The sequence below is a fragment of the Cetorhinus maximus genome, chromosome 5 (genome assembly GCF_964194155.1).
Source record: "Cetorhinus maximus chromosome 5, sCetMax3.hap1.1, whole genome shotgun sequence".
Lineage (NCBI taxonomy): Eukaryota > Metazoa > Chordata > Chondrichthyes > Lamniformes > Cetorhinidae > Cetorhinus > Cetorhinus maximus.
The window spans coordinates 171,747,598-171,773,137 of NC_135883.1; the positions used below are offsets into that span (position 1 = coordinate 171,747,598).

At 44.1% G+C, this 25,540-nt stretch overlaps 1 protein-coding gene across 3 annotated transcripts in view; it reads right to left on the minus strand.

Moving 5' to 3' along the window:
- Positions 1-499: 499 nt before the first annotated feature.
- Positions 500-25,540, minus strand: part of abcc10 (ATP-binding cassette, sub-family C (CFTR/MRP), member 10) — a 235,541-nt gene continuing 210,500 nt past the window's right edge. For 2 of the 3 annotated variants that reach the window (XM_078542808.1, XM_078542807.1), the window contains 4 exons: positions 18,471-18,616; positions 18,272-18,369; positions 4,386-4,498; positions 500-3,868 (listed from right to left, as the gene is read on the minus strand). In XM_078542808.1, coding sequence (XP_078398934.1) covers positions 3,736-3,868; positions 4,386-4,498; positions 18,272-18,369; positions 18,471-18,616 — 490 coding nt within the window. In that variant the 3' untranslated portion in view covers positions 500-3,735. The remainder of the gene's footprint in view (positions 3,869-4,385; positions 4,499-18,271; positions 18,370-18,470; positions 18,617-25,540) is intronic. The other variant, XR_013576686.1, reaches the window with a different exon arrangement.

A 25,540-nucleotide genomic window follows, 5' to 3' on the forward strand; every position in this document is an offset into this window, starting at 1 on the left:
GCCTTCAAAAGAGCTTTCGTGAGATGCAAATGAATACAAATGTGGTTCCTGACATAGATCAGCAGGAAACTCAGCCCGCCATCAAAGTCGGGGGAACAAAATTCCAAACTGATTTCCTGCCTTGGGAAACTCACTGTATCCATCACGGCAAATTTTGTGGCATCACCTCCCACGATTCACACCACTGGCAGGAATGGAAAATTCCGCTCAATGCTTCCTACCCTACTAATTATAACTGAAAACCAGGTTTGCTGAAAACTTTTTCTCCTCAGTGTGGTATCCCTTTCAGAGAAGCACTGCTCACTTGCGCTGAAAATGAAGTCTTGAACTCCTAGTTACCAGGTAACCTCTAGGAAATGGGCACCCAGTCATTGATAACACTGTGACGCAGCAGCTAACACCCCCACCACTGATCACTATGGAAGACAACACAGGTTAATGTGGCTCAAGTATACAGCTGGAACAAAACCGAGAACACTTCATAAAACAGACAAAGAAACAGCAGGAAGAAGGAGCCCTTGAGAGTCCTGAATTTATTCATGCAGTACAGGGGAGTTCATGGCTGATTCTATGCAAGAGAAAACAAGCCCAAAAATGAAGATCCACGAGCAGATCAAATCCCAGAGATTCACCCATATACCTTCCATTATCAAATGTCATTACAGCGAAAAATACAACGATTCATAAACCACAGAGACTGAACTGAGAAAGAGATGCAGGGACACAACTGAGTCCACAACAACAGACCATAGTCCAATGTGGCTACTACACCAAATACACCAATCTAACTGGTCCTTCAGATGGATATGTCTAAATGTCAGTGAACAGGAAGGGCAGCAGGATTAGGAGGGCAGGACAAATGCAATACTAGTGACTGGGGGAGGCACAGGAGAGACACAAAACAATGCAAATGAACACCAAAGTAAACAGAATGAAGCAAGAGAAGACACAATTTCAAACTTGGGAATGAGGGGAAAGGAAAGATGACAGAGCAGAAATTGAACAAAAGGTACAGAAAGAATAGGGAGAGGGATTGGGACTGAGAGTGAACAAAAAACTGTATAGAACAGTAGGAATGGGACAGGGATTGTGAGCAAATATTAAACTGTACAGAACAGTGAAAATGGAACAGGGACTGAGAGTGAATATTAACCTGTACAGAACAGTGGGAATAGGACAGGGACTGAGAGTGAATATTAAACTGTATAGAACAGTGGAAATGGGACTGGGTCTGAGTGTGAATATTACACTGTATAGTACAGTAGGAATGGGACTGGGACTGAGAGTGAATATTAAACTGTATAGAACAGTGGAAATGGGACTGGGTCTGAGTGTGAATATTACACTGTATAGTAGAGTGGGAATGGGACTGGGACTGACAGTGAATATTGAAGTGTACAAAACATTGGGTATGGGTCAGAGACTGAGTAAATTTTAAAGTGTTAGAACAGTAGAAATGGGACAGGGAATGAGAGTGAATATTAATCTGTACAGAACAGTGGGAATGACACAGGGCCCGAGAGTGAATAATAATCTGTACAGAATAGTGGGAGTGGGACAGAGACTGAGAGTGAATGTTAAACTGTGCACTAGAGTGGGAATGGGACTGGGCCTGAGCATGAATATTATACTGTACAGAACAGTGGGAAAGGGACAGGGGCTGAGAGTGAACATTAAACTACATTACAGTGGGAATGGGGACAGGGATTGATAGTGAACATCAAACTGTATAGAACAGTGAGAATGGCATAGGGACTGAGAGTGAATATTAAACTACACTACAGTGGAAATGGGGACAGGGACTGAGAGCGAAAATTAAACTCAAGAAAACAGTGGAAAAGTGACAGGGACTGAGAGTGAATATTAAACTGTACAAAACAGTGGACATGGGACAGGGACTGAGAGTGAACATTAAACTGTGCAGAACAGTGGGGATGGGACAGGGATTGAGAGTGAACGTTACCCAGTAGAGGACAGTAGGAATGGAACAACGACTGAGAGTGAATATTAAACTGTACAGAACAGTGAAAATGGGACTGGGTCTGAGTGTGAATATTATACTGTACAGTACAGTGGGAATGGAACTGGGATTGATAGTGAATATTAAACTGTACAGAACAATGAGAAAGAGACAGGGGCTGAGAGTGAATAGTAAACTGTACAGAACAGTGGGAAAGAGACAGGGGCTGAGAGTGAATATTAAACTGTACAGAACAGTGGGAAAGAGACAGGGGCTGAGAGTGAATAGTAAACTGTACAGAACATTGGGAATGAGACAGGGGCTGAGTGTGAATATTAAACTGTACAGAACAGTGGGAAAGAGACAGGGGCTGAGAGTGAATATTAAACTGTACAGAACATTGGGAATGAGACAGGGGCTGAGAGTGAAAATTAAACTGTATAGAACAAAGGAAATGGGACTGGGTCTGAGAGTGAATGTTAAACTCTTCAGAAAAGTGGAAACGGGACAGGGACTGAGAGTGAATATTAAACTGTACAGAACCGTGGGCATGGGACAGGGACTAAGAGTGAATATGAAACTGTACAGAACAGTGGGAATAGGACAGAGACTGAGAGTGAATATTAAACTGTGCAGAATAGTACGAATATGACAGGGGCTGAGAGTGAATATTAAACTGTACAGAACAGTGGGAATGAGTCAGGGCCTGAGAGTGAACAATAAACTGTACAGAACACTGGGAATAGGACAGGGACTGAGAATGAATATTAAACTGCACATCGCAATGGGAATGGGAAAGGCATTGAGAGTAAATCTTAAACTGTTGAGAACAGAGGGAGTGGGACACAGACTGAGAGTGAATATTACACAGTACGCTACAGTGGGAATGTGACAGGGACTGAGAGTGAACATTATACTGTACAGATCAGTGGGCATGGGACAGGGACTGAGAGTGAACATTATCTGGCACAGGAGACTGAGAAAAGGACAGGGACTGAGAGTGAACATTAAACTGCACAGAACAGTGGGAATTTGATAGGGACTGAGAATGAACGTTAATACTGTACAGAAGAGTGGGAATGGGACAGGGAAAGAGCGAATATTAAACAGTATAGAACAGTGCGAATGGGACAGGGACGGACAGTGAATATTAAACTGTACAGAATAGTGGGGATGGGATAGGGGCTGTGTGTGAAAATTAAACTGTAAAGTACAGTGGATGGGACATGAACTGAGAGCGAATATTAAGCTGTACAGGACAGTGGGAATGGGACAGGGACTGAGACTGACCATTAAACTGTACAGGACAGTGTGAATGGAACAGGGACTAAGAATGAACACGAAACTGTACAGAACAGTAGGAATGGGACAGGGACTGAGAGTGAGTATTAAACTGTACAGAACAATGCAGATTGGGAGTGGGGCTGAGCGAATGGGGGTGGATGATCTTGTAGAGCAAGAGTGATAGCAGGTGCTGGATATGAGCTAAGAAGTGTGAGTAAAAGATGCAGGGTTACAGAAATGACATATACAGCATAGATCTACCCTAACTGACGCCAACTAACTGAGGATCACACAATCCTTACCATCTGGAATTTGGAAATTGTGACATTTTGTGTTCCATCTGCTGTTTTAAATACATAAGGTGCAGTGAGCTGTCTGGGGTCCCACTCCATGACTTCTGTGAAAGTTGAGTGTAAATTGTATCAACAACGCTGCACAGAGCTTCAGCCTACTTGGGACATATGAGGTTGGGGACCATAGTCCTTCCAATACTACTTAATGTCATGTATGATACCATAGAAGAAGGAATCTTGGTTCTTAGAGAGAACGGTTGGCGAGTCAAACTCCTTCACCTTGCCAGAATCCAACACCAGTACTCGGTTTGAATCCATTATAGTGCTCAATCTGTGAGAAACAGAATCAAAAGAGGTATTATCCAGTGATGCCGGGCACCACAAGAGAAACCACAGCAGAGAGCTCACTTACACCCTCAGTAATAACGCACCTGATGGCACATGTACTTCCAGTGTTATTTTAGTGACCAGCATTGGATGCCAGAGCTACCTACCTCTCCAGGCTAGCAGTTAAGGATTTACTGGTCCAAGTGTGGTTCAGTCTCTGATAAAGGAGATCGACCATGGGCAGGCACGTAAACCTGTAAACTGGCTCCGCTAGAAGCCTGAGTGAACTCCAGAAATGAGACTTGGATATCAGCATCTGCTTTAAAAGCAGCACTGGCACAGGGCTCCCCTCACTCCACAACTTCACCCATTCCACTGCTTTCCTTTCCCCACTCCTCTTCCTCCTTGGTGTTTTCCAGTCTCCCATCACCTCTAACAAATTGTCACCCCCTTGCTCTCTCACTGTTTTCCCCACTCTCCCAGCCCTTTGCCAATTCTTCAGATCTGTGTGACCAAGTTACCTATGGGCGATTGTCAATACGGTTTTGTTTGCAAATTGTTCTCGTATTTTCTCTTGCAGCAGCTGATCTGTTTTCTGATCCACACTGGCAGTTGCTTCATCAATACACAGAATCTGCAACATAAAGAAAAGGTATCAAGGTCTTGGAGAGGGTTCAGCATACATTCACCAGAATTAAAGTAGGCCTAAGAAGATTAAATTATGAGGACAGGTTGCCTAGGCAGGGTTAAGGGGTGATCTAATTGAACTGGTTAAGATGATTAAAGGAGTTGATAGGGTACATAAAGAGAAACTATTGCATCTAGTGGTAAAAAGCAAGAACAAGGGGATATAACTTTAAAATTACAGTTCGACCAGTCAGGGGTATTTTCAGGAAGTACTTTCTCACAAGAAGTGTTGTGGAAACCTGGAACTCACTCCCCTAAAAAGATGTTGAAACTGGGAATCAATAGAAAATGTCAAAACCGAGATGAGAAGGGTTTTTTCAGGGAAGGGAATCAAGGGAAAACAAAAACAGAATTACCTGGAAAAACTCAGCAGGTCTGGCAGCATCGGCGGAGAAGAGTTGACGTTTCGAGTCCTCATGACCCTTCAACAGAACTGAGTAATATTAGGAGAGAGGTGAAATGTAAGCTGGTTTAAGGTGGGGGGGGGGGGAGTTGTGGGGGGTGTGGTTGTAGGGACAAGCAAGCAGTGATAGGAGCAGATAATCAAAAGATGTCACAGACAAAGGAACAAAGAGGTGTTGAAGGTGGTGATATTATCTAAACGAATGTGCTAATTAAGAATGGATGGCAGGACACTCAAGGTACAGCTCTAGTGGGGGTGGGGTGGAAAGACTAACAGGGCATTAAAGGTATAGATTTAAAAATAATGGAAATAGGTGGAAAAAGAAAAATCTATATAAATTATTGGAAAAAACAAAAGGGAGGGGGAAGAAATGGAAAGGGGGTGGGGATAGAAGAGGGAGTTCAAGATCTAAAATTGTTGAATTCAATATTCAGCCCGGAAGGCTGTAAAGTGCCTAGTCGGAAGATGAAGTGCTGTTCCTCCAGTTTGCGTTGGGCTTCACTGGAACAGTGCAGCAAGCCAAGGACAGACATGTGGACCCCACCAGAGGTGTACCTTGAGTGTCCTGCCATCCATTCTTAATTAGCACATTTGTTTAGATAATATCACCACCTTCAACACCTCATTGTTCCTTTGTCTGTGACATCTTTTGATTATCTGCTCCTATCACTGCTTGCTTGTCCCTACAACCACCGCCCCCCCAACTTCTCTCCTCCCCCCACCGCCTCCACCTTAAACCAGCTTCTATTTCACCCCTCTCCTAATATTACTCAGTTCTGTTGAAGGGTCTTGAGGACTCGAAATGTCAACTCTTTTCTTCTCCGTCGATGCTGCCAGACCTGCTGAGTTTTTCCAGGTAATTCTGTTTTTGTTTTGGATTTCCAGCATCTGCAGTTTTTTGTTTTTATTTAAGGGATCAAGGGATATAGAATGCAATCATAAAATGCTAACAGCATAGAAGGAAGCAATTCAGCTTGTCATGTTCATGACAGCTCTCTGTCACGACTACTCAGCCAAGCCTCACTTCCCCGTTGTCTCCCTGAAGTCCTGCAAAGGGTTTCTCTTCAGGTGGTGGGAGATGAGGCTTGCTGCATGTCCTTGCTAACTGCATCAGAAACAACAGACAAGGCAAGTTTTCTCCATTATTTTATGGGACATGAAGATAGTTATCAGTCAATCATGTTTCTCGATATCATTGTGGGGGTTCAACGTTATGAGGCTACCTATGAGTACTGTAGTGTGGTTCAATGTTATGACACTACCTTTCCTTATCATAATGTGGTTCAATGTTACGGCACTAACTCTCCTTATCATAATGCGGTTTAGTGTTATGGCACTAACTCTTTATGCTGGTGAGGTTCATTGTTATGGTACTAACTCTGTACTTTGGTGATGTTCAGTGTTATGGTACTAACTCTGTACTTTGGTGAGGTTCAGTGTTATGGTACTAACTCTGTACTTTGGTGAGGTTCAGTGTTATGGTACTAACTCTGTACTCTGGTGAGGTTCAGTGTTATGAAATAAAAACAGAATTACCTGGAAAAACTCAGCAAGTCTGGCAGCATCGGCGGAGAAGAAATCAGTCAACGTTTCGAGCCCTCATGGCTCTTCGGCAGAACTGAAGCATAGTTTCAACAAGGGAGAAATATAAATTGGTTTAAGGTGGGTGGGGGGGAAGAGACACATTGAGGGTGTGGTGTGAGCAGATAATCAAAAGATGTCAGAGACAAAAGGGTCAAAGAGGTGTTGAAGGTGGTGGTCTTTGTCTGAGAAAAGTGCTAATTAAGAATGGAAAACAGGATATTCAAAGTACAGCTCTAGTGGGGGTGGGGTGGAAAGACTAAAGGTTTTAGTTTTAGATTTAAAAATAATGGAAATAGGTGGGGAAAGAAGAATCTATATAAATTATTAAAAAAAAAGGCGGGTGGGGGGGGAAAAGAAACGGGGTGGGGATGGGGGGAGGGGGAGTTTAAGATCTAAAGTTGTTGAATTCAATATTCAGCCCAGAAGGCTGTAAAGTGCCTAGTCGGAAGATGAGGTGCTGTTCCTCAGAACACCTGCGGTCTGTCCGCAAGAAAGACCCAAACCTCCCTGTCGCTTGCCATTTTAACACTCCACCCTGTTCTCTTGCCCACATGTCTGTCCTTGGCTTGCTGCATTGTTCCAGTGAAGCCCAACGCAAACTGGAGGAACAGCACCTCATCTTCCGACTAGGCACTTTACAGCCTTCTGGGCTGAATATTGAATTCAACAACTTTAGATCTTAAACTCCCCCTCCCCCCATCCCCACCCCGTTTCTTTTCCCCCCCCACCCGCCTTTTTTTTTAATAATTTATATAGATTCTTCTTTCCCCACCTATTTCCATTATTTTTAAATCTAAAACTAAAACCTTTAGTCTTTCCACCCCACCCCCACTAGAGCTGTACTTTGAATATCCTGTTTTCCATTCTTAATTAGCACTTTTCTCAGACAAAGACCACCACCTTCAACACCTCTTTGACCCTTTTGTCTCTGACATCTTTTGATTATCTGCTCACACCACACCCTTAATGTGTCTCTTCCCCCCCACCCACCTTAAACCAATTTATATTTCTCCCTTGTTGAAACTATGCTTCAGTTCTGCCGAAGAGCCATGAGGGCTCGAAACGTTGACTGATTTCTTCTCCGCCGATGCTGCCAGACTTGCTGAGTTTTTCCAGGTAATTCTGTTTTTATTTTGTTTTGGATTTCCAGCATCCGCAGTAGCTTTTAGCTTTTTGTTTTTATTTCAGTGTTATGATACTAACTCTGTACTTTGGTAAGGTTCAGTGATATGGTACTAACTCTTGGGGGTTCAGCGTCATGGCACTATCTCTCCATGTTGAGATGAGATTCAGCATATGGCAATAACTCTGTACCATGGTGGGATTCACCATTTTGGCACTAACTCTCAGTATTAATGATATGTTAATTTACAAACATACGAATTCGGAGCAGAATAGGCCACTTGGCCCCTCGAGCCTGATCCGCCATTCAATAAGATCATGGCTGATCTGATTGTAACCTGAACTCCACATTCCTGCCTACTCCCAATAACCTTTCACTCCCTTGCTTATCAACAATCTATCTGCCTCTGACTTTAAAATAGTCAAAAACTCTGCTTTCACTGCCTTTTAAGGAGGAGAGTTCCAAAGACTCACGACCCTCAGGGAAAAAAAATTTCCTCATTTCTGTCTTAAATGGGCGACCCCTTATTTTTAAACAGTGACCCCTAGTTCTATATTCTCCCACAAGAGGAAACATCCTGTCCATATCCACCCTGTCAAGACCCCTCAGGAATGTTTCAATCAAGTCACCTCTTTCTCTTCTAAACTTCAGCAGGTACAAGCCTAGCCTGTCCCACCTTTCCTCATATAACAACCCTCCCATTCCAGATGATCTATTAAATGCATACCAGGCATGGTCAGACTTTGATAAATTTAGAAAGATTCCATCGAGGAATATATCATGGATTTTGTCAAGAAAACAAGAAATTGTAATTTTTTTGTCTGCTAACATCACTGTCATTTTTCTTATGTACTGGATGACAGGTGGTTGGGGTAATTGGAGTAAGAGCCAGAGTGACTGCATGAGTCTAAAACCAAAAGTAAGAAGTGGTTTTGATATGTTAATGAACCAAGAGGAACTTCAATCAGTGTTTTACATAAGGCAATAACAGGGGTGCTTTGAATTGAGTTGTTTTAGTTCAAAGGTATATATATGCAGGTTGTAAAAGGTGTAAGTAAGGTAAAGATAGGATAAGTTTGTTTTTACAAGTCTAAGAGCTAGGGTAACGAAACACGTTTAATCAATACTGGGAAGAAAGCATTTCTGAAGAGAATGTTTGAGACAATGGAAAGATCAAAGGGAAGGAATACATTTAAGGAAATACTGATGCCTAGGTAGTGGTAGCTGGTCAGATCTCCCAGAAGACAGCAGGATAGCTGGGCAGAACTCCCAGAAGACAGTGTGAACAAGGCCAGACCTGAAGAGCCAGTTGCTGTCAGCCTCAGAGGACGCCCCAAGGCAAAAAGGCATGGTGTGCTAAAAATTACTGGAATTCTATAGATTTTAAAATCTATAAGGATAGTTGCTGAACAGAAAAGGGAAAGGTTAGCTCTGAGCGTAGTTAAGATCTTGTGGAACTATTTTCAAGTACAGTTTACTGTTTAAGTCCATTCTTGTATTTAAGTGTAATTTATTTTCCTTTATTCTTTTAATAAATGTTTACTTTACTGTAAAATCACCACAAGTAGTCGGAGACATCAGTTCCTGATTTCAGAACCTCTCCTCTTACTATAAAAATTACAAAAACTGTTTTGGCAGCTGTTTCAAATTTCCCTCTGGGGTTTGGACAGCTTGGCATTTACCATTAGCTATGCTATAACAATTTTAATAGACTATATAGAAAGTTGCAGGAATTCAATTTGGAAATTCCTTTCAAATCACTTTCAAATTGTTGGTTTGTGCTAGTGTCACACATGGATAGGTTCCTGGTGTTAAATGGAGTTCGATTTTCAGAAACAGACACTTTTGGTCAGACGTCTGAATCTTTATAAAGAATCCTGGGAAAGCAGTCATTTCCAACAACCTTTATGACACAAATGGGATATTCGGCAGTGATGAAGGATTCAATGATCATGGATTTTTGAAATCATTCAGATATGGGGAGCAAGCGTCAGTACAACAGAAAAAATTACAGGTAAAAAAATAATGAGGGTGGAACCCTTCTTTGGCAGATCAGGCAGATGGCTGAATTGGGGTAATAATAGCACATGAATGAACCCCAGGAAAGCCCTGGGAACTGCTAACAGATGTTTCAGATGTGACTCAAAATATCATTATGCGGTAAATTGTCCAGAGCAGAACAACAAGATTTTTGAAGCAATGCATGGCATGCAAGTTTCAGGAGGGGAAGATGATATCAATCAGTCTGAGGGAATTGTACTGGTCACAAGAAGCTTCAGTCCAGTAATGACTGTATCAGTCGCCGATTCATTTAATTGTGGCGTGTTGGGCAGTGGTTGTACATGGACAGTATGTGGGATGGATTGGTTGAAATGTTATTCAGATTCACTCAGTGGTGGGGATTAAAGTAAGGTCAAGGAATATGAAAGTTCTACTTGTTTCAGGTTTGGGGATCACAACACATTGAGGTCACTGAAAAGAGTGCTGATTCCATGCAGAACAGCTGGAGTAAGCCATTTTATTAGTACAGATATGGTAGCTAGTGCGATTCGCTTGCTCCTGAGCAAGCCTTCCATTTGGGAGGTGGTGGCATAGTGGTATTGTCACTGGACTAGCATTCCAGAGGTCCCAGGGTAATGCTCTGGGGACCTGAGTTCGAATTCCACCATGGTGAAATTTGAATTCAATTAAAATTTGGAATTAAAAGTTTGATGATGGCCATGAAACCATTGTCCATTGTCATAAAAACACATCTGGTTCATGGATGTCCTTTAAGGAAGGAAACCTGCTGTCCTTACTTGGTCTGGCCTACATGTGACTTCAGACCCACAGCAATGTGGTTGACCCTTAACTGCCCTCTGAATAAGGGCAATTAAGGATGGGCAATAAATGCTGGCCTAGCTAGCAATGCCTGCATCCCATGAACAAATTGTCATGAAGAGATTAATGCCTATAATGTTATTGGAAATTATTTTTTAAAATAGAGCTTAGTGGTGTGTGTGTGTATGTGTGTGTCTGGGTGCTTTGATGTATAGAAAGAAGTAGGTTTGAAATGGTAATTAGATAAACATGGAAAAGTTTAGAAACATGGGTGTCAAGGGGCAATTTGCATTTTTAAATGAAGCATTCAAAAGAATGGGTGAAATCTTGCACCTAACTAGAAGATGCCAAGCAATGTGGTTAGTTTTTTCAACTTACTAATAAAATTTGCGGAATCAAAGGATGTTATTGTTAGAAGAAGAAAACTTAAAAGCCTAGTGATACAATGGAAAATTTACATTCAAAGAGAAAGATATGTACAAAGGAGAAAGGAGATTGTGTGTAAGGAGGGGCATTGTAAGGTCCATCAAGTGCAAGAAGCCACTAGCCTGTAAACCTCAAATCTGTCTGCAAGGACCCAGAGCTGAAAGAAACTCATTTTGAATGCAGCTGTCCAGGTTGTGTTCTGCCATGTGTCTCTTTAAGTCTATGTCTTTTACTGTTGCTTGAATGGAGTTATAACGGAGAGTCAGATTAATTAGGGGATTTTTGTAATTGTTATAGCAGCAATTTTGTAGACATATGTAAGTGTTTACAATTTTTCTTGTATTAATAAATGTTTAATTTAGTTTTATAAAAAACTTCAAGGCTCAGTGGTCTTATTACTACTGAATTCAAAGTCTGCATCTCGAAACATACAAACTGCAAAAATGGGTTATGACAGTTATTTCAAGTTTCTCTCTGGGATTTGAGCAACTTAGCCTTTACCATCGGCTGTGTCATAATACGAATAAATTTTTTAAAAGGCACAAATGAAACTAGACATGGAACATAATAAAGCAATTGTCTTTGGAAAGTCAGTCAATTTGCAATTTACCCAATTAGGATATTATTGCATCCCCTGAACAAAACCTAACATCTCTATTAGAATGTTAAAGAACTGTTAATGGCATCAGGGGGTATCAGTTTCAGAGAAAGAAAGCAAATTATCTTAAAGTTACATTGACAATTTATTCATCCCTCCTGTCACCAATAAAATTCCAATTAAAGGACTCTGGGGTGGTTGATGATGAGTACACAAAGCTTACTGAAGAGGGTAGTGAAAATATGCTATATTTCAAGAAGTATCAGAGGACACTGTCACAGCCTGTAGGAAGTCTCCCATTAGCATGCTACTTTAATGAAGCAGCAGCTATAGATTTGGAGAGACCAGGACAGAAACATTTTTATCTTGCATTTTATAGGCATGACAACCATGTTCAGTCTTCCTACAGCGAGGCATGGTAAAGACAAAAGAACGATTGTAGATCAAATCATAGGAAAATAGGTAGGGGCCGGGTTTGTGTGTAGGAGGGTGGTAGGGCACTGGCTAAATTCCTGACTGACATTGGGGAAGAATTTGCCAATGACGAGTTTACAGACATGTGTGAGAATATGAACATTGTAGTTATTAACATTGCAGCTGAAAGTCCTTTCAGTTATGCGCTTTGTGAAAGAAATCATGTGGTGATTGATGAGGTGCTCCATAAGATATTAGCCAAACAACCAAATTACAATTCAGAGGAGATGGTGGTGTAGTGGTAAGGTCCAGGGGGCATGAGTCCCATGGTAGCTGGTGGAATTTAAATTCAATGAGCAAAATCTGGAATTGAATGCTAGTATAGTCATCAGTATATTGATGGAACCATCATCAATTGTCACCCATCTGGTTCACTACTGTTCTTTAGGGAAAGATATCTGAAATCTTTACCTGGTCTGGCCTACATGTGACTCCATACCCACAGCAATATGGTTGACTCTTAGCTGACCACTGAAATGGCCTAGCATGCCACTAAGTTCAAGCGCAATTAGGGAAGGGCAACAAATGCTGACTTTGCCTGCGACACCAACATCCCATGGAAGAATGAACGAAAAAAAAGTTAACATGTGCCCTGTCGTGAGCTGTCCACGTGAAGAATTTGTTTCAAATGGATGGGGCTGTCGCCCCTATCAGTTGGTCTCTGGGAGGAATCTGTTTTCTGTGATCAACCTCCAGCCTTGGAAGGGACTACAATTAGTTCCACCTTTCAGAATAAGGGAGAAAGGGCATTCAGCAAGGCTGAAGTCTCAAGAAAATATTTGGCGAGCTGTACAGCATTGCAGAAGACCTTCAAAAATAAACTTTAATTCTGGGATTTAGTGTACTATTAAAGAGAGGGTCAGGAGTGGAAAGATCCAGGTAAAGTGAGAAGCTGTGATAGGAAAACAGTGGTTCTACAATACAGTAGTCAAACTATTAGGGTATATTCATCTCGATTGATGGAGATTGATTATAAACTTGCAGAGTCTGAGCAATTAGTAGAAGTTGTATGAGTTGCCAAAGTGGGTCTACAAATGACTCTGGGACTAGGAAACGATCAGGTACTGGCAACAGAACATCTGATCACGGGAGGGAGAGATCCTGTAGCAGTTATCCAGAAAGGGATAGGAGGGCAAGTAGAGGCTGTAGCTTGACTACGCTTTGCAATAGAACAATCTAGGAATACCACTAGAAGTAGAAGCCCTTATGATCGAAAGTTTTGGTGGCTGCATACAAAGTAGAAGATAAATCAATAAGATTGCGATGTTGGGGACCTCTGGAGGGGGCCGAGATGGATCATCCACTCGGCACTTCTGGCTGAAGATTGTAGCAAATACTTCAGCCTTATCTTTTGCACTGATTTGCTGGGCTCCTCCATCATTGAGGATGGGGATATTTGTGGAGCCTCCTCCTCCAGTGAGTTGTTCAATTGTCCACCATCTTTCACGACTGGATGTGGCAGGATTGCAGAGTTTAGATCTGGTCCAATGGTTGTGGGGTCGCTTAAATCTGTCTATCACTTGCTACTTATGCTGTTTGGCACCCAAGTAGTCCTGTGTTGTAGCTTCACCAGGTTGACACCTCATTTTTAGGTATGCCTGGTGTTACTCCTGGCATACCCTCCTGCACTCTTCATTGAACCAGGGTTGATCCCCTAGCTTGATGGTAATGGTAGAGTGGGGGATATGCCGGGCCATGAGGTTACAGATTGTGTTTGAGTACAATTCTGCTGCTGCTGATGGCCCACAGCGCCTCATGGATGCCCAGTTTTGAGTTGCTAGATCTGTTCAAAATCTATCCCATTTAGCACAGTGGTGGTGCCACATAGCATGATGGAGGGTATCCTCAATGTGAAGGCGGGATTTCATCTCCACAACAACTATGCAGTGGTCACTCCTACCGATACTGTCAGGGACAGGTGCATCTGCAGCAGGCAGTTTGGTGAGGATGAGGTCAAGTATGTTTTTCCCTCTTGTTGGTTCCCTTACCACCTGCCACAGGCTTTAGACAAAAAAAACGTGTGACTGAGAACAGGCTAATGATTGACCTTGTGAATATAAAAGAAATGTTAAACAAACAAGAGATAGCCAAGATAAAATGGATTGATGCAAGTCACCAATTATTGGACTGCTCGAAGAAATTGTTAGAGGTCCTAGAAAACGAATGTCTTGTACTATGATGAGTTATAGGAAATATGGAAAACCATTCTTTTTCCTCTGATTTGTTTTGCAATTATTTGAGTGTTTATAATGTAATTGTTTAAGAAATAAACGGTAAGCTGTTGATGGTATGTTAATTATATTGTTAAGATACTCAATTTAACACTTAGAGCATGAAAAAGAGAAATGCGCCTGTGGCCTTCCACGACCTGTGGGCACCGCAGGGTCTAGGTGCATTATTGACCCCGGAAATCACATTTTAATTTGACCTTTATAAGTTTTCTTTCTGTTTTGTATTTTTTGTTTCAGTTTCCCTTTAAGGGGCTGCCCCTTTTATTTGTTCATTTGATCTCTTGTTACTTTGTTCATTTGTCCCCTTTTTCTATTGGTTTAATCAAAAGAACAGACAAAGAGACAAACAGACAAAGTTTCCTTTATGATTTTGTCTGTTTTTTGCAGTCCCCCTTTAAGGGGCTGCCCCTTTATTTGTTAATTTGATACTCAAAAAGAACATATAAAGAGATGTGCTCGAGGTCTTCCGCGACCTGTGGGCACCGTGTGGGCTGGAGTGCTTCATCGGCCCTCAAAACAACATTTTAATTTGATTAGTTAAGTTTCCTTTAAAAATTATCTTTTGTTACATAAGACCATAAGACATAGGAGCAGAAATTAGGCCATTCGGCCCATCGAGTCTGCTCCGCCATTCAATCATGACTGATAAGTTTCTCAACCCCATTCTCCCGCCTTCTCCCCGCCACCTTTGATCCCCTTACCAATCTAGAACCTATCTATCTCGGTCTTAAATACACTCAATGACCTGGCCTCCACAGCCTTCTGTGGCAATGAATTCCATAGATTCACCACTCTGGCTAAAGAAGTTTCTCCTCATCTCTGTTCTAAAAGGTCTTCCCTTTACTCTGAAGCTGTGCCCTCGGGTCCTAGTCTTTGCCCCTTTAAGAAGTTGTCAGTGAATTAATTTGTCTATTTGTTTATTTTTATTGGTTCTGTAAAAAATGGATGCTTTTAAAAAAAATATTTTTGGGGAATATTGTGTTATCCTGTGGAAAAGTCTGTGTGTACGTGTATGATTTAATTAAGCTGGGCACAAATTAACAGGAGGCAAGTTGTCTGGTGAGGTTGAAACATGAAAAGGATAGAGGTGTGAAGTTTGAGATACAAGTAAATAGCTTAGATCTAACATTTGCATTTTTAGGTACGTTGAGAGTTTGTTTGAATATTAAAAGGGAGTCAGGTGCCAAGAAACATGCTTGCATCTTGCAGGAGTTCCATAGGTAAATAGAAGAGGGGATGTTATATTTTTTTGACCCAAAAGCAAAGACAAGATAGAGACATGAAAGATTTTATATTTTGGAAGGATATGAGTTTCAAAGAGGTGTGAGAATAATGGGACCTGAGATGAAAGGGGGAAAGAAGGTATTTTAGAGTTACTGTGGAGAGCTTAGGGTAGCTAGAGCTGGAGCTGCTGTTTAAACTGTTGAGGTAGCAGCTGGAGCTGAGCTGGGAGCTGTTAGCACTGGATTCGGAGGAGATACTGTTTGAACCAGCCATCCAGTCAAGCCAGAAATCTTGGGCTGTAACAAGCAGGTTTATTCTTAAGTTTGGATTCCACAGCAGAGTGGGAGAGAGTTGAGAGGTCATCTGATATGCCTCTATTAAAGCCACAGCAGTTTGCATTGGGTAATATTACTGGATTTCTTGTAGTTAAACACCTATAAGGGAGTGTTACCTGGAAGGTGTTTACAAGTGCAGAGTCTTTCTGGGGGAATGTTTGTAAGACTAACCTTAAATGCGCAACTGTAACCTTGGGTGCTTAAGTTTTCTTTTATTCTTGTTAATAAAACTTATACTTTTAATTTTTTAAATCCCAAAAGTGTTACTGGACCTCTTACTACTGGGATCGGTACGTTTTCTTCTCTTTTTCAGAATATGAAAGGGTATGGCCCGTAAGCCAAGTTTCCTTCTAGGATTTGGTTTGCGCAGCAATTAAGATCGGTAGTGGTCATAACTGTATCCAAAAGAGTCTGAATATAGACAGCTTCTGCAGGGGTTGCTCCTGATGTCTTGGCTGCACTTCAGCCCCACGCTCTTAATCTTTGGCCACCTGGTGCGGAGATGGGTGGGGAGGGAGGAGAACCTCCTTCTAAGCCTGCACCTGGGCCTGGCCAAGGTGGCCATTAACAGGTCCAGGCAGTGGGCAGTCAGGGGGGTCGTCCGGTCCGACTGTCTGCCCCTCTTCTGCAGCTACGTTCGCGTCCTTCCAGAGGGCACATGCAGTGTCCACTGGTACGCTAGAGGCCTTCCGTGACTGGTGGGCACTGTGGACGCTGGAGGGCATTATTAACCCTCAAAATGACATTTTCATAAGTTTCCTTTAAATTTCTGTTTTTCTTGCAGTGCTTTTCAAGGGGCTATCAATTGGTCTAATTGGCTTTTTTTTTTTAATTGGTTAACTTTGGTTTCACCAGTACTCAAAAAAGTATAAAGGGAGAGAGGCTTGAGGTCTTCTCCGCCTGGTGTGCATGGCTGGGGCTGGACTGCTTCATCAACCTCCAAAACAACATTTGAATTTGATTAGATAAGTTTCCTTTGAGATTTTGTCTTTTGTTGACAGTGCCCCTTTAAGAGGCTATCACCTTAATTTAATCTGTTAATTTGCCCATTTGTTTAAAGTTGTACTCAAGGAGTGTAAAGAGAGATGAACCTCGGTCCCACAATTTGAGTTGTCCCACGGAAACACCCCCCATGCATTTTCGCTCTGCATGGAGGGGTTTCCAGTACGGGCTGCTGATGCCCACCCACCACTTTGCTTTGTCAACTGTCCGAAACATGCCATGGCATTCCATCCTGCCGTCCAGAGGTGCTGGGGGTCCCCATCAGAGGGCTCTGTATGTGGGAGTCCTCCCCTTTACCATCGATGACCTGGCGTGGAGGAGGTTGCATGCAGCAGATCCATTTGATCGCAGGTTAAGATGGCTAATGGACTTCCAGGCCGCCTGCTTTTTCTGAGACCTTGAGGAGCCCGTGTACCAAGCTTATGTTGCATGCATACGGTTGCAGCAGTTTTAGTTTTTTGAAGGGGCTGCTCCTGAAGTTTTGGCTGTATTTCAGCCCCATGCTCCTGATCCTTGGCCACCCGGAGCAGAGGAGGGCCTCCTTGTTAGTCTGCGTTTGGGCCTGGCCAAGGTGGCCATCAAAGGTCCAGACAGCGGGCAGTTGAGAGGTGCATCCTGCCCAAATGTCTGCCCCTTTTCCGTGGCTATGTTCATGCCTGGGTGTCCCTGGAGAGGGAGCATGTGGTGTCCACTGGTATGCTTGAGGCCTTTCAGTGACCAGTGGGCACCGGGGGCTGGAGTGCTTCATCAGCCCCCAAAACCACATTTTAATTTAATTTGTTAAGTTTCCTTTGGAATTTTGTTTCTGTTAGTGTCCCTCGAAGGGAGTCAATTTGTTTAATTGGTTTATTTATAATTAGTCCATTTTATTTGACTGATATACCCAACAGAGTATAAAGAGAGATGGCTGGGACATTGGAGGGAGTAGGAAGGAGGCAGACAGACGATATGCTGAGTTCTGTAAATAAACCAGCCATCAAGAAATGGATTTAGTCTAGTTTCATACTTCACCATTTGACTTGGGATCCAATTATCATTTGGTACTGTGCTGGGATTTATGGTTCTGGCACTAATTCTCAGCACCATGATGTGGTTCAACCTTATGGATTCAAATCCTGATAACATGGTGGGGTTCAGTGTAAAGGCATGAAAACTCTGTACTGTAGTGGGCTTAACCTTTATGGCAATAACTCTCGGCACAATGGTGGGCTTCAGCACTGTAGCATTATCTCTCAGCACCAGGGCGGTGTTAGGACACTAACTGTTGTGCCTCCAAATACCAATTTGAGTCTCACCATTCTGTTCATAAGCTGAGCTGAGCCATGTTGTGCTGGATAAATGTTATTACAGGATGCGCTGCCAAGGATGAGAGTGTAACATATGAATCCTAGGGCAAAAAAGGTGTTGTAGATGGTGGTCCATGAAAAGGCAAGAGACCAAAGAGAAAGAAGAATTAATAAATGACCCGCTAATGCAAGCAATGCTTTGCTGGATCAGTACCTTGGCCTGACTGAGAAGTGCCCTTGCCAGGCAGATGAGCTGCCTCTGTCCAATGGATAAATTCTTCCCACGATCACCGATCTTGGCATCCAATCCACCTGGTGTACAGAAAAAAGACACACAGAAGATGAGTGACACAGGCAACCAGTCAATTGAAATGGGTACAATGATTGTGATGTCTTCTCTGGCCTGTACTCACCCATTCGCTGAGTGGCCTCCAGCAGGTGACACTCCCTCAACACAGTTTGCAGCTCCATCTCTGTGTGGCGGTTCAGTGGGTCCAGATTTTCTCGCACTGTGCCAGTAAACAGGAATGGATCCTGAGGAATAATAGCCAGCTTTGATCTGGAAAAGAGACAAAATTACCAGAAAAAGAGAGTCATACAGTCACATTTCCCTAGCCTGAACAATATAGCTGAAATTATGTCATTTTTAACTCTTTGCTCCATACCCATCAACAATGTGAAATAAGAATCTGGACTCTGCTGATCTAAATGAATTGAGATCGATGATACTGAGCTAACAGAAACGAAGGATGGCTAATGCAGGAAATATAAATCATCAACATTCAGTACAACACCCAGTTTGTAGCAGACGACACAAGGGGAATAATTCTATACCTATCCTACAGATGACTCGGCAAAGCAAAATCAATTCAGATGGTAAACTTGCAAACCCGGCAAAGCCACAGATATTCTCACATGCCAAAAAGAAAGGCCTTTCAGCAACAGAGACCGAGGCGGGCCGCACGAGACCCTGGTGGGCCACGCAAGACCCTGGTGGGCCGCGCGAGACCGAGGCGGGCCGCGCGAGATCCTGGTGGGCCGTGCAAGACCCTGGCAGGCCGTGCAAGACCGAGGCAGGCCGTGCAAGACCCTGGCAGGCCGTGCGAGAGCGAGGCGGGCCATGCAAGACCCTGGCAGGCCGTGCGAGAGCGAGGTGGGCCATGCAAGACCCTGGCAGGCCGTGCGAGACTGAGGCGGGCCGTGCAAGACCCTGGCAGGCCGTACACACACACACATACACACACGTACACACGCGCGTACACACACGTACACACGCGCGTACATACGCCTACACACACGTACACACGCGCGTACACACACATACACACACACACACACACGGACTCGCGCCTTGCTCACACTCTCACCATCTGTCTTAATGCAGGACAACATCGCAGACAATCACCGGGAGAGGTCCCAGACCAGGGATGGAGTGCCAGACATCAAGTCCTCATTCCATTTGAAGGCTGCACATTAGAGCTGGCTGGAGATGACGTGAACCGTTCCTACGGTGATGGCGAGGTGAGCAGCAAGCATCTGAGTGAGGATCAATCCTCTGGTAAATCAACTGTGAGTCCACTGTTCTGTGTACCACAGTGCCATGCACTAATAATCTCCACTTTCTCTCTTCAGCACATCTGCCATGTCACCCTCAGGCAACCTTGGCCCAACTCTAGCGCAGACAGCCCCACGGATGAGGACCCTTGAAGACCCATCACAGCGCTCATGCACGCCCTCCACCAGCGCAGCAACACACACCTCAGTGGGACCTACATGTACAGCAGGCTCGGGTCACTGTCTGGTGAGTACAGCACACAATCAGTTCCACAGCAGGTGGAGGCAGGGACACCTAAGATCGCCGGCACTCGGAAGACTGCCGGAGGCAAGGGATCAGCTGAGTCTGAGTCAGATGATGAGCCTCTAGATTCGGTTCTCAATCAGTTGCTGGAGCTGCAGCGTCAATCACGGGAACAGCAGGAAGGGATGTCCCTGCGCTCCTCAGATTGTAAGGCACGATGGAAGAGTCCTTGTCAATATCAATGCACCGAGGTCAACACTGGCAGGATGGCGGCCGCCACAGGGACCTTGGTCCAGGTCATCGGTCCTGTACTGCTGCGCTGGCTGAATTCCATCACTGACCCAATAGTTGGCCTCCAACAGTGTCAACATGAGAGGAATACAGGGCAGCTCGATCTCACTCCAGCTTTCCCTTCTGCTCAAGGAGTCAGCCAGGGGCCCTTGGGCACCAGTAGGGAGGAGGATCAGCAGGTGCACACCCTGGGGCCATCCACCCAGGTGACTCTGTCGCTCTCTTCTCCCTCATCTCCACTCCCTGTAAGCTATGAGGCTTACAGCTCAGTCACCAGGCTCCAAGCTCCTGATGTACTCTCCCTGCAGGGTGAAAGAGAGACACATGGGTGAGCATGGTTGTACTAAGAACCTCTCTTGGTTAAGTCTGAAGGCTCCTTAATGCATCCTGGAGAGTGCTGGCCACCACTTGGATGGCCAGAGTTTAGTGTGCTGCATGACTGCCCGAAACCCCACCTTCCACCGACACACTCCACCTGAACGATTTGCGGCATCTTCGGCCACTGGACTACATGCTGTGCTCTCAGCTCACGCGCAGGCATTCTCCTAACCCGCACTGCAAGGCTGCATTGTTAGCTTGAACCAAAATGGATATTGGTCCAGACCGGAATGATGACTTGGCAAGGGGCTATGAGCGCCTCCACCAAAGACTGCTCCATTTCCAGCTTTAGCAAGGAGATTGTACTGCTTTGTCCAGTCGTCCAATTGTTCTGCAGTCTGCTAAAGCGCTCATTAGTTTGCAGTCTGCGCCCGAGGGGTGAAAAGCTCTGGAGCATTTGGTGGCATTTTCATGCCTCTGCGTTGTTTGAATGTGCAGACCACCCCAACTCGCCTCACAGCGTGCTGCCTTACCCCACAGCTCGCCTCAGACACTGTGCAGCCCACCCCAACTCGCCTCACAGCGTGCTGCCTTACCCCACAGCTCGTCTCAGACACAGTGCAGCCCACCCCAACATGCCTCACAGCGTGCTGCCTTACCCCACAGCTCGCCTCAGACACTGTGCAGCCCACCCCAACTCGCCTCACAGCGTGCTGCCTTACCCCACAGCTCGCCTCAGACACAGTGCAGCCCACCCCAACTCACCTCACAGTGTGCTGCCTTACCCCACAGCTCGTCTCAGACACAGTGCAGACCGCCCCAACTCGCCTCACAGCGTGCTGCCTTACCCCACAGCTCGCCTCAGACACTGTGCAGACCGCCCCAACTCACCTCACAGCGTGCTGCCTTATCCGTGACAATCAGCCCAACCGCAGTGCAGCCCTTGCCTCAGCACTGCACTGTCAGCCAGCCAGGAAAAAACGACATGCCTGAGCGCACGACACCTCAACCTTGAAGTTGAAATCGGTGACCCTTGTGTGTGCTGCATTGTGAGTTCCCCTCAAAGTGCAGCTCGCCAGGCGCATGCCTTAGAAATGCTATTGTGAAACACATCGACGTGCAATAAATCCGATGTGCCCGGTTGATCCAGCATGGCAGGGTTGATTCCAGTGAGTAAGGCTTACAATGATATGCAGATGTATTGAAATTAAGTTCCCAATGTCTGGCGGCAAGTAAGGTGACTCATCATTGACGGGTGGAGCAGACGATTGCAAACTGGTTTCACGACAGCATGAAACCGATTTTTGGCCTTCTGGTCACATTGTCTGCTCACACCTGCCATGACACCCAATGTCAATGGGCACAGAATATTCCACCCATGGGAACACCACCATCTGGAAGTTCCCCTCCAAGTTACTCACCATCCTGACTTGGAAATATATCGCCGTTCCTTCACTGTCGCTGGGTCAAAATCCTGGAACTCCCTCCCTAACAGCACTGTGGGTGTACCCACACCACATGGACTGCAGTGGTTCAAGAAGGCAGCTCACCACCACCTTCTTAAGGACAATTAGGGATGGGCAATAAATGCTGGCTAAGCCAGGAATGCCCACATCCCATCACAGAAACATAGAAGATAGGAGCAGGAGTAGGTCATTCGGCCCTTCGAGCCTGCTCCGCCATTCAATATGATCGTGGCTGATCCGGCATCTCAACGCCACACTCCTGCTCTCTCCCCATACCCCTTGATGTCTTTAGAGTCTAGAAATTCATTTCCTTCTTAAATAGATTCAGTAACTTGGCCTCCACAGCCTTTTGTGGTAGAGAATTCCACAGGTTCACCACCCTCTGAGTGAAGAAGTTTCTCCTCATCTCAGTCCTAAATGGTCTACCCTGTATTCTGAGACTGTGACCCTTGTTCTAGGCCCCCAGCCAGAGGAAACCATCCCTGCATCCAGTCTGTCCATCCCTGTCAGAATGTTATATGTTTCAATGAGATTTCCTCTCTTTCTTCTAAACTCCAGTGAATACAGGCCTAGTTGGCCCGATCTCTCCTCATACGACAATCCTACCATCCCAGGAATCGGTCTGGTGAACCTTCACTGCACTGTCTCTGTGGAAAGTATATCGTTTCTTAGGTAAGGAGATCAAAACTGTACACAATACTCCAGGCGTGGTCTCACCAAGGCCCTGTACAGCTGCAGTAAGACATCCTTGCTCCTGTACTCAAGACCTCTCGCAATGAAGGCCAACATACCATTTGCCTACTTAACTGCTTGCTGCACCTGCATGCTTGCTTTAAGTGACTGGTGTAGAAGGTCACCCAGGTCCCTTTGTACATCAATATTTTCCAATCTATCACCATTTAAATAATATTCTGCCTTTCCTACAGAAGTGGATAATTTCACACTTATCCACATTATACTGCATCTACCATTTGTTTACCCATTCACTCAACTTGTCTAAATCGCCTTGAAACCACTTAATATCTTCCTCATCCCTCACATTCCCACCAAGTTTTATGTCGTCAGCAAACTTGGAAATATTACATTTGGTTCCCTCATCCAAATCATTGATATACATTGTGAACAGCTGGGGCCCAAGCTCTGATCTCTACGGTACTCCACTAGTCACTGCCCGCCACCCTGAAAAAGACCTATTTATTCCTTCTGTTTCCTGTCTTTGAACCAATTCTCAATTTATGCCAATATATTACCCCAATCCCATAATCCCATGTGCTTTAATTTTGCACGTTAACCTCTTATGTGGGACTTTATCAAAAGCTTTCTGAAAATCTAAATGTACCGCATCCACTGGTTCTCCCTTATCTATTCTGCTAGGTACGTCCTCAAAGAACTCCAGTAGGTTTGTCAAACATGATTTCCCTTTCATAAATCCATGTTGACTTTCTGTAATCCCGTTGATATTTTCTAAATGTCCTGTTATCACATCCTTTGTAATAGACTCTAGTATTTTCCCTACTACTGATGTTAGGCTAATTGATCTGTAAATCGCTGTTTTCTCCCTCCCTCCTTTTTTTAAATAGTGGGGTTATATTTGCCACCCTCCAATCTGCTGGGACATTTCCAGAATCTACAAAATTTTGGAAGATGGCAATCAACACATCCACTATTTCTATCGCCACCTCCTTTAGTACCATGGGATGTAGATTATCGGGCCCTGGGAATCTATTGGCTTTCAGTCCCATTAATTTCTCTAGAACTATTGTTTTGGTAATACCAATTTCTTTCAACTCCTCCTTCTCACTGGACCCTTGGTTCCCTAGCATTTCTGGGAAGTTATTTGTGTCTTCCTCTGTGAAGACAGAACTAAAGTCGTTGTTTAATTGTTCTGCCATTTCCTTGTTTTCTATTATAAATTCTCCCATTTCAGACTGTAAGGGACTTACATTTGTCTTCACTAATCTTTTTCTTTTTACATACTTAAAGAAGCTTCTACAGTCTGCTTTAATATTCCTTGCAAGTTTATTCCCATACTCTATTTTTCCCCTCTATATCAATCTCTTGGTCTTCCTTTGCTGAATGCTAAATTGCTCCCAATCCTCAGGCTTGCTATTATTTCTAGCAACTTTACATGACTCCTCTTTGGATCCAATACTAACCTTAATTTCTTTTGTTAGCCATTTGTTAGCATTGGGCCACTTTTCCTGTTATGTTTTTGTGCCAGAAAGGAATGTATAACTGTTGCAAGGCATACATTTATTCCTTAAATATTTGCCATTGCCTATCCACCATCATGCCTTTTAATGAAGTTTCCCAATCTATCCTAGCCAACTCATACCTCATACCTTTGTAGTTTCCTTTGTTATGATTTAGGACCCTAGTTTCAGATCAGATTACTTCACTTTCCATCCTAATGTTATGGTCACTGTTCCCTAAAGGACCTCGCACAACAAGATTAGTAATTAAACCCTTCTCATTGCACAATATGAAATCTAGGATAGCCTCTTCCCTAATTGGTTCCTCGACATTATGGTCGAAAAGAATCAATTTCGTACGTAGTCTAGGAATTCGTCCGCCACAGTATTATTGCTCATTTGGTTTGCCCAGTCTATATGTAGATTAAAGCCACTCATGATTACTGTAGCACCCTTGTTACATGCATCATAATTTACTGTTTAATGCCATCCCCTACCTTGTCACTATTGTTTGGAGGCCTATAGACAACTCACACTAATGTTTTCCGCCCTTTGTTGCTTCTTAACCCCACCAAGACTGATTCTACATCTAGATTTTCTGAGCCAACATCCCCTCTCACTATCACATTGATTTCATTCTTAACAACGCTACGTCACCTCCTTTTTCTATTTGCCTGTCGTCCTAAATATTGAATACCCTTGGATATTCAGTTCCCAACCTTGGTTGCCTTGCAATCATGTCTCCGTAATCGCAATCATATCGTACCCATTTACATCTATATTTACATCTATTTACACTGTTATTTGTGAATGCTCCATGCGTTCAGGCACAGTGCCTCTAGATTTGTCTTTTTAACATTTTTCCATTTTCTTTGTACCATGGCCCTTTTTGCTCGTTTCCTCTGCCTTCTACTTTTGCTTTCTACTTTTCTGTCTTTCATTCCTATCTTTGTTTTTCTCTCTTTTGTCTCCCCGCTCAGGTTCCCAATCATTTTAAACCCTCTCCACAGTCCTAGCGAATACCCCTTTGAGGATACTGGTCCCGGTCCTGCTGGGGTGCAACCTGTCCAGCTTGTACAGGTCCCATCTTCCCAGAATTGGTCCTGCACAGGAGCTGCACTCCTGCCTCTAATTACTGGTACAATTCTAACTCTTTAGCAAACCATTAGCTTTGCTAAGCTGGCACTGCCCCTAGGTTTCTCTGAACAGCGGTCTCCCGGCTGAACCAAACAGCTCCCAGGACTTCACTGAAACCTAAGTGCCTGGCATGGAACCAGTGGCCTTCTACCACATTCTGAGCTCCCCAGGACCTCACTGAGGCCTGACTGCCTGGAGCCTGCCAACAGCTCCCAGGGCTTCTCTGTGAGCTGCGAACCACATGAAGCTCAAACTACAATCAACAAATGCATCAATAGCTC